Here is a 9695-nt window from a genome sequence, read left to right as displayed (position 1 = left end):
CTTTTCCAACCCCAAAAATTCAGTGATCCTGTGATGATCAACAGCCTGAGATCCACACTCCTGCAGAGGCAGGGCTGGACACTGAGGATCAAATCATCAACACCRGGGTTGGAGACCACCAAGCTCTGAWTTCCAATTTCAMYCCAGCTCCCGTGGCCAGTCTGGCACCACCACCCTGGCACAASTCCCAGGAGGGCACAGCCAAGGCAGCTGCTGCTTGTGCCACTCAGCAAAGCCCTGAGAGGCCATGTGAGGGTTACAGCAACACAGCTGAGGGTTTATGAAGTTCACACCTCCGTTTACAGTGATGTGAGATGGGCAGGGAAGGTCTCAGCAGCCAGCATAAAATAAAAAAGGTGCTGAATTTCAGTTAGTGCTTCACAGAAAGTGTTTGGGTTATGTGGAAGGAGTGCTGAAAGAGCATCTGAAATGAATTTAAGAGGTGGTGGATCCACTTCAGCTCTTAATTTGGGTGGAGACGCCCAACTTCAGACCCTCAGTGTCAGCTCAAGCTCAAAGCTCAGGGGCAGAAAAAATTTAACACATTACACATGGCTTTAAAACAGCATTTGTGCATCTTTAGGAGGTGCAAAAATACTTTTATGGTAAAGAAAAAAAGCGTATTTCCTGCTTTCTCATGGAAATGTTGGTTTGGTGTCTATGGTTAGTGTGAAGATCTGAGTTTTAATCAGACATCACCCTAATGTGRAAGAGCAGAAGGATGTTTAATTACTCCCCAAAGCTTTTTTAGAAAGGGTTGTTAAATCTGAGTCAAAGAAATGCTGTGAAAACTCAGGAGGAATGTGAGGAGTTTGATTTTGGAAGCGATCACCCATTTTAAYATCAACCACTTGAGGGCAAACATTTAGTCACCGGAATGAAAGCTGCGAAATAAAACCTTCCCTTCGTCAAAGTCTGCCAAAACCATGAAAAACAACGAGCAAGAACAAGAAACAATGACAAAATAAATTAAAAAATATTTGCCTACAAAACTTTAAGGTGGGAGAAACCCTCAGAGGCAGYGGGTGAACTCACCTGTGTCGTCTGTCCGCCCGTTGGACAGACGGAAAGAGTTGGAGTGGCTCCCTGCCTGCTTGTATTTCTTGAACCTGCCGAGGAGAATTGGAGTGGAAAARTCAGCAAATATCCACCAGGAAGGCCAGGAGCCCTCCCAGAGGAGAGATTCCAGGCTGTTTCACATTTTCTCGTGGCTTTATGAATTGGCTGGTGGGTCCAAGAGGCTGTGGATCCCATGGGCAGGACTGCAGTGAGCACATCTGGAACAGCTGCAGGAGCCCAGAGTGGGGCAAAACCACGAGGAAAAGCTTTAGGGGTGCAGAGCTSCTGCTCCCTGGGCTGAGCCAGCACAGCACATCAAGCCCAGGTTGATCTGTCCTGCAGCAAAGACTTTTTCCATGTGCTTTTAACTCGCAGCAGCTGCTCACGCTCCCTTTGCCTGAAATTCYGAGTTTTGCTGAATCACTGGGCAGTGAACAGAAACTCTTTTCTTTAGGGCTGGGAGCCAGGTGGGAAGGACTCAAACTCTGCTGCTGCTAACTCCTGAGGCAAAACTCTCCTCAGGTTCACTGCTGTGAGGGCAGGCCTGGAGCCAGGAGACAGAGGGAAGTTTTCCACTGCTAAGGAAATTGTTTTTTTGTTTTTCTTTTTCTTTCCAGACTTACTTAATCACCAAACTGGTGAGTAAATTAAAATGTTTACTGCAGGTGAATAAAGACCCTCTTAGTTATGCTTTCAGGAGCTGGGAGTGCTTCATTTTGAACAGGCTAAACGTTTGGATTTTAAAAAATGGATCTAAGAATGTTAAAATGCTTTATATTATGCTGTAATTCCAATTACAGCATCATCTAAAACTCCTCACGAGCTCCTGCCATTCAGAGAGGAAGATGCATGGGCAAAATATTTTGTACAAATATTTGTACAAAAGCAGGTTTGGTACCCAAAACCAAGATGGGAATCAAGGAATAACGCACTGAAAAGATTTTCTGGCTGTGCTCAGCCTCCCTGGATCACTCAGTCCATCATCTGCAGCCTCACCTGCTCCCACCCACACTGACAGGGCTTCAGCTCAATCTGCCCAGCTAAATGTGACATTTTGAGAGGCAGAACAGGAATTCTCCACAGAARGAGCAGCTTTGCATCATTCAGCTCACTCCAAACATTATTTTCATTCATTGTCCTTCCAGTTTCTTTTCAAAGCACCAGCTGTGTCAGCCTTTAGCTGGGCAGACAGCACAAAAGGCTCGTTCCTGGTTCATTCAGGAATTGTTTCTGTCCAACAAGGGAATCCAGCACTAAAGCAGCTCTTACCTCAACATGTACAGAACAATAATAATAAATACTATGACTAGGAGGGAAGACAGGGCCACCATCACGGCTATGATTGGAGTCTCATCTGCAAAAGGAAAAGAAAGGTGTGGTTATGGACACTGGAAAACATCCAGAGCCATCATTTAATGGGGCAGAATTAATGCATTTAATTCTGCAATTGCTGCTTGAAAAACAATTCTGATGATGATATTAGTAATAAAAAACATAATAAATAATAAATAGTATTAGGTGATGGTGTATTTTTTCAGTCTGAGAGTGACGACAGAAAAGGACCTGAGCAAGCACCACGTGCCTCAGACACTCCCAGGTCAGATTAAACCCTGAAACCACCACTCAGAGCACCTCAGCCTTCTCCAGGAGGAGAAATTGTGACCTTGCAGATGAAAAAAGTGACAGAGAAAGTTGGGACTGGGGTTATTTTGGGGTTTTCCTCTGCACAACTGAATGTGCATGCGGTGGCCCAGAAGTCACCAGCAGAAGTTTCCTCTAAGCCTGCATGAGACTAAAGGATTCACAGAAATTCCTAAAAGGTTTGGTGTAATTTACAATATAAGGAAGTTCATACGAAAATGGATGAAAACCGTGGCCTTTGTAAGCTTCCACAGACACCACATGTTTAACACCACCACAGTTTTGCTCCCAATTCCTGTCAAACAGGACAAGAGGGCAAATATTCCTGCTGCTCCTGGGATCTGAACACCTCCAGGAGGAGATTTGCTGTGGACCAGGCTGCCCAGAGGAGCTGTGGCTGCTCCATTCCTGGAAGTTCAAGGCTGGACAGGGCTTGGAGCCACCTGGGRTGGCTGAAGMTGTCCCTGCCCATGGCTGGGGGTGGAACTGTTKGGAGTTTCAAGACCCCTTCTAACCCAACCATTCCATGATTCTGTAWTTACAGRATAATTTAGGTTGGAAGAGACCTCCAAAGACCATTCAGTCCCAGCCCCTGGGACTCTTTCCTCCCTGGCAATGTTGAGTTTAGAGGGCAGGAGATGTCAGACACCACAAGGTCACTGAGTGTGACCTAATTTGGCTCCTCAAGGCCAGGGACCCCACAATTCTCTTGCAAAACCACTCAGATTAGCTACATCTGAAACATTCCCATCCCCCCGGACCCACAACAGATTTTTTCCCTTTCAAWAAGCCATTTCCATCTTGTGCTGGAGGTCAGTGAAGCAGTGGTCAGTGCTGGCAAATRACCCAGATGGGTTGGAAGCCAACAGCTCTAACCAGGGAGGAGAACAGCCCTGAAGGGCATTTTTTCAGATCAGTGTGGGGTTATTTCCATTTTTCATCAGCTCCCTCAGTCTGCAGGGGCCACCACACCGTGTCTGCACAGCCCCAAGAGGCTGCAGGGCCTCAGACACTCCCAGGTCAGATTAAACCTCGAAACCACCTCTGCCAACTCCTGTGCATGCATTTCCCTGCAGATTTCTGCTCCAGGTGTCTCAGCAATTCCAGCCAGCAGATTCCTTCACATGGGACTGATTTTGTCCATCTCTGAGTTACCAAGGGGTCCCTGGCTGTATTTGTGAGTGTGAGGTCTGGGAATGTTATTTCTGTCCAAACAYAGGATTTTTGTGCAATGGTTTCAAGGCAATGACCTGGTGTGTGGCAAATAAATAAAATTATCCTGGTTTTGCACGTCTTTGTCCTTCCCATTTAATGTGACAGGACCTCCCACAGCCCTGCAGCAAAAAAACCAAGGAATTCATTGGGAATTCTGCCTCCTCCACACCTCAGTGGGTGATGAGTATTGGCATTCCCAACCTTGATGCTTTCCAAAAGCAGGAACAGGCTGGTCTTGGCCTTTCACTGAGACTTCTGAGTGCAGCCACCATCCCCATCCTGGCTGCAGGAGTGGAAGCAGAGCTGCCTTGCCAAAACCTGGGTTGTTAAGTCACCGTTGGACCATGTTTCCTGCCTTGGCTGGAGTTAAGCTCAGCCTAAGCAGTGCTGAGCCAGGCTGGAGCTGTCGGGGCAGCGGTGATTTGTGAGAGGGGGGTGATTTGTGGGCAGGGGTGGTGTTGGCAGCAGGATGCAGATTTGAGGGCAGGGGTGGTGYTGGCAGCAGGGTGCAGGGAGTTTGGAGGGTTTGGGGTTTTTTTTGCAGCCGTTCTTTGGCCACATCTGGCGGGATGAGGAGCTGGAGTTCTCTCACCGCTAACGGCCCACCCAGCAAACGGGCAGGAAACGAGCTGGAGGGTCCCCTGCTGTCACCTCCCTGCCCTGCCAGCCCTGCTGAGCTGTGCCAAACCCTCCCCACAGCTCCTGTGCTGCTCCAGCCTCAGCTTTAGGGCTTCATGCTGACAATTCACTCAGAAAAGGGACAAGGACTCAATTTCCTGCTCCCACAGCGCAGGAGAACCCACTGCAGTCCAGAGCCTGGGGGGGATTGGGATGATTAAATTTTGTCCTGGCCCCTCTGAGGAGCCAGCAAACCTCCCCTGGTGTTTGGGGTCACGTCCAGCTGGAGGCAGAGGTGCTCTGTAGGGTCTGTAGATCACAGAGAGGGACGGGACTGAGCAGCCCCAGTCACAGAAATCGTTTGGGTTGGAAGGAACCTCAAAAACTGGTGACTTCCAACCCTCTGCCACGGTGAGATTATTTACAAAAGCATGGAGTGACAGAACAGGGAATGGCTTCACACTGAAAGAGAGTGAGTTTAGATGAGATTTTGGGAAGGAATTGTTCCCTGTGAGGAAGGGGAGGCCCTGGCACAGGGTGCCCAGAGAAGCTGTGGCTGCCCCTGGATCCCTGGCAGTGTCCAAGGCCAGGCTGGACAGGGCTTGGAGCACTCTGGGACAGTGGAAGGTGTCCCTGCCTATGGCAGGGGGTGAAATGGGATTGTTTTAAGGTCCCTTCCAACCCCAAATGAGTCCCTTTAGAATATTGGGATGACAACACATCCCCAACATGACGCAAGCCAAATTTTCTCAATAGCATTACTTAATATCAACAGCAGCCCCACTGCCTTTTGCTGTCACAGTTTTGCTTCCAGTGCTACTTCTTGGTGCTGGGGAGACAGGAATTGTGACCAGAATCCCTAGAATAACCCTCCAAGTGAGAGAGGACTTGGAGAATATYAATTATTTTATTAGTACTAACATTAATCATAAGGACTACAGAATCACAGAATGGTTTGGGTGCGAAGGGACCTTAAAGATCATCCAGTTCCAGCCTTGTCATGTCAGGGACACCTTCCACTGTCCCAGGGTGCTCCAAGCCCTGTYCARYCTGGCTTTGGACACCTCCAGGGATGAGGCAGCCACAAATCTCTGGGCACCCTGTGCCAGRGCCTCATCACYCCCACAGTCAAGACTTTATTCCCAATATCTGATCCAAAATCACTCCCAGTCTGAAGCCATTGCCCCTTGTCCCATCACTCCATGCTCCTGTAAAAAGTTCCTTATTAATATCAACAACATTAAAATAAATATTGTTAGGACATCAGATGCATTCCTATTTTATGTTTCTTTGCCTTCTGGAGGAGGATGAATGATGGCAGAGAGAGCACAAAATCAGACCAAAGCCAGGCCACAWCTGAGTGAATTACACYGAGCATTTCTGCAGAGGCTTAGCCACAATTCCAAACAAATTCCCTCAGACCTGCATCCCTTTTACTCCCTCTGCTAAATGTGTGCTGACTGGAAGAGCTGCAGAGCACCAAAACCCATCAGATGGGATGAAAACACACRGAGGCAGCTCATTCCAGGTGTGAGCAGGCTCCTGGAGTGCTAAAGCCAAGAGTGATTGCAAATATCCTGGTAGAGGTGCCAGTTCTCGGAGCTGAGAGATGGAAAAATGTCCCTAAAGTGCTGTTCTCTTACAAGAAATGGATTTGTGTTACTGTTTGCCAACAGAAGGAAGGAGAATAATAATTATTCCCATCATCTGCAGGATGGGTTTGGATCGAATCGTGTAAGTCACAGTCAATAAAGACAATTCAGGAGCCAAAATAAAAACCCCAAAAGGAAATTTCCTGAATGGCCTCTTAGACTTTGKCCATCCAGCTCTAGGGACGTGCTGACATTCTCAGAGCAGGAAAATTTTGTATCTAATAGGATGTGCACAAATTGGAATAGGATTGTTTAGYTCTAAAAAGAAAAGCCCAACAGAAATTAAGATCTCAGCGTGTCACCAGCTTTCCTAAAGAGCTCAAGAGGCTTCATAAAAGCACATTTGGAAGTCCWAAGGAGAGCTTTCTAATAGCAGAACACTTCTGGAAATGTTTTTACTGACTAAAGAGCAAGGAAATATAAAATTCTTACCTCTTCTGTCAGAGTTACCTGCAGAAAAAGAAAACAAAAGTCTCTTAGCAACAAAGGAAAAAGACATTTTAATAAGTCAGGAAGGATCAAAGACCAAGACAGGAACAAATTTAGTAACTCTCATCATGTGCCTGTAAATCTTTCCTTTAAAACACCAGCTACAAAGCCAGGATGTTAAAAATGAATTTCTGAGTAAGGAAAAGGGAACAAATCCCAAGTTTTTTTTATCAGCAGAACAGGGAGCTGAAGCCAAGCTGTAACATCAATAAACACAACTCACTGCACRGGCTGTTTAAGCCCATAACCACTGGTGTAATTCATTAGCACTGAAATACCAAGAGATAACACTGGTGCATAATTTTAGGAGGGTGGCTGAGCCAAGAGTTGAATTAAGAGCAGCTGGACTCAGGGATGGGGATGAGGAGCATCCAAGGGAAGGTTTTACCTGCTGGGCTGGACCCTGATCCAGAGGGCACTGAACAAACCCGTGCCAGGGAGGGCAGAGCTGCTGGCATGGGCACCCCCTGGCCATGATTTGTGTGTGAGGAGCTGCTGAGGAMAATCCTGCAGGGTTTGGGCAAAGAGGAGCTGCCTGTAAAATGTGTCACCTTCTGCCCCAGTCCCCTTCTGGAGCACCACTTAATATTCCATGACCAACACCCACATTTCCAGTTAACATTGATGGCAAAGGCAGCCCTGAACCTGATTTTGCTCCTGGATAAATTACTTGAGATGAAGGAAGAATCAGATTTGTTTTTACGACTGATATCAAGTGAGAAGCCACTTCTGGCCTTGCTGGTGCAATGGCCAAAATGTCATGGCATACAATAGTGAATTTAACCAAAACTGGTAACCCAACTCACAAAAAAGCAGTAGAGACACAAAAATAATAAATTCAGCCCCCCACGAGCACACATCATATTAGAAAATCTAGATTTTAGAAGCACTTAAGGCTTTTTCCTCCATCTCTCCCATTTGAAGGCTACATTTGTTCTGAGCTTGCCMCACAAGTGTGTCTCCTTCACTCTGCACAACAGGATTTGTGTTGGGAAGGAATCTGGATGAGCTCAGGGATGGCAGAAAAATGACAAAAGCTGAGTTGTGAACTTCCTTCAGCCACATCCCTCCCTATGCTGGGAGCAAACACAACTTCACTGCAGCTTCATGGGGCTGCCAAAGATTCCCAGAGGAACAGGGCACACACATCTCACTGATGTGCAGGGATACCCAACACCCACCATCCCTTGGGAAATTTGTTTTTCAGGAATATACACTTGACACCTCCCTGCACTAACCCCATTATTATCTTGTTTCAGGGCTTTTTATCCCACAATCAAGTTCCCAATCCTGTTTTTTCCACTAAATCCCAAGGTCTGGCAGGCACTGCAATCTTTCTGCTGCAACCTGGAGATATGTAGGACCAAAAYTGTGTCTCAAACAATGCAATGAGCAAACCATKGCTGAAGAGCCACAGCTCAGCAAAKATTTCTGGTCACCTCAGCCTRTTTTTGCCTGATTTTTCACTCTTAAACTTCACTGAGCAGCCAAACTACATTTTCTGGGGCTGCTTTCCTGATGTGCCAAGAGGGGAATGATATCAGGATGGCAACAGARACAACTCTYTCTCATCTGGACCTTTCAAAGATTMRAGTCACCCAAGTAATGGGGAAAATTGATAATATAAGGAGAGAATCACAGAACAGTTTGGGTTGGAAGTAAAGATCATCTGCTGTATCTGTGGATGTGTTTCACTAGATAATCTTGGCCCAAACCTTTGATAAGATAAATCTCTTCTGATCTGGGCRTTTAAAGGAGTTTTATACTTTCGTATCACCACAGAATTGGCCTCAAAGTGTTTATTTGCTTCATTTTGCTCAGTAAAACAAAAGAAGAGCAAAGAAATCCAGAAGGAGGGTGACCTGGAGGTGGTGGAGGAGATGCCTACCATTGTGGGAAGCAGAAGAAGTCTCTTGAGTTGTCACCACCATGCTGAAATTCCTCTCGGTCGTCTCTGTCTCCGTGCTGGGGACAGTGGCATGTGGCACCGACGGTGACACGCTGGGGAGCAGGGACGGGGCTGGAGGCACAGGCACAGTTGTCCCCAGCGTGGAGGAGGTGTTGAGGCTGCCAGTGGTGGCGTTGGGGGAGATCCTGGTGGCCGTGGTTGGAGGAGGCTTTGGCGCCGTGGTAGGAACAGTCCCCGGGGTGCTCATGTTGAGCCTGGTGGCGCTKGGCGTGGTCCCATCCTCAGGACGGGGTGCAGGAGCTTTGGTGGGGCTCCTGGGGGAGGTGGACGCTGTTGTGGGTGGCTCTGAGAAGGGAAAAGCACTCTGAGATTCTTTCCTGTCACRCTGAGGGGTTTAGATGTTGAAGATTCACTTGGCTGCAACTAAAACAGCCAACAAATCTCGAGTGCGGCACGGGGAATGTTCTGCACAGCAGGTGATGGAAATGTCATAAAAATGTAYCCTGAACAGGTGCTGTGTATGAGGAGGTACAAATATCAGAACCTCTGGAGGTGAGAACCAATATCAGCACGGGGTAAAACTTGTGGGTCCCATTTATGGGCACCTGAGGCTCATCACCCTCCTTCCAACATTTTGTTAGTTATTGGAGGGCAGAAAGAATGAGACACTGAGTTCACACTCACTCCTCTGACCCTAAAGATGGGATAAAGGGGAGATGAGGAGCACATCTTACCTGTTGTAACATTGTTAGCACCTACACTTATCAGGCCACTTCCGAGCAAAAGGAGAAAGAACCACAAATCCATGTTGACCTGGGGAGGAAAGCACAGAACACTTATTTAAACCCTCATGGAATATCATCCCAAAATAATCCCAAATGGGGATGCTGCTGTGCATGTTGTAGAGCTGGGACAGAGGAGTGGAAATGTGGCTGGAKWYSCTGYAGGYATGKGGATGGGAAGGATTTAGGGGTGTGTTCATACRACCCCAAATGGGAGAGGGATGTGGATGGGAAGGATTTAGGGGTGTGTTCATACGACCCCAAATGGGAGAGGGATGTGGATGGGAAGGATTTAGGGGTGTGYYCATAYRACCCCAAATGGGAGAGGGA

At 47.4% G+C, this 9695-nt stretch overlaps 1 protein-coding gene across 1 annotated transcript in view; it reads right to left on the bottom strand.

The window, feature by feature from the left end:
- The window catches only part of PTPRA (protein tyrosine phosphatase receptor type A), a 24793-nt gene extending 15371 nt beyond the window's left edge, over positions 1-9422 (bottom strand). Inside the window, exons 1-5 of the mRNA XM_057369315.1 lie at positions 9318-9422; positions 8563-8928; positions 6618-6635; positions 2329-2413; positions 1036-1109 (exon numbers count right to left, since the gene is read on the bottom strand). Coding sequence (XP_057225298.1) covers positions 1036-1109; positions 2329-2413; positions 6618-6635; positions 8563-8928; positions 9318-9390 — 616 coding nt within the window. The 5' untranslated portion in view covers positions 9391-9422. The remainder of the gene's footprint in view (positions 1-1035; positions 1110-2328; positions 2414-6617; positions 6636-8562; positions 8929-9317) is intronic.
- Between the last annotated feature and the right edge of the window lie 273 nt (positions 9423-9695).

Source organism: Malurus melanocephalus, unplaced genomic scaffold, assembly GCF_030028575.1.
Source record: "Malurus melanocephalus ecotype Western Australia unplaced genomic scaffold, MMel_1.1 scaffold_107, whole genome shotgun sequence".
Taxonomy (NCBI): Eukaryota; Metazoa; Chordata; class Aves; order Passeriformes; family Maluridae; genus Malurus; species Malurus melanocephalus.
This window is presented reverse-complemented; position numbering and strand designations above follow the sequence as displayed.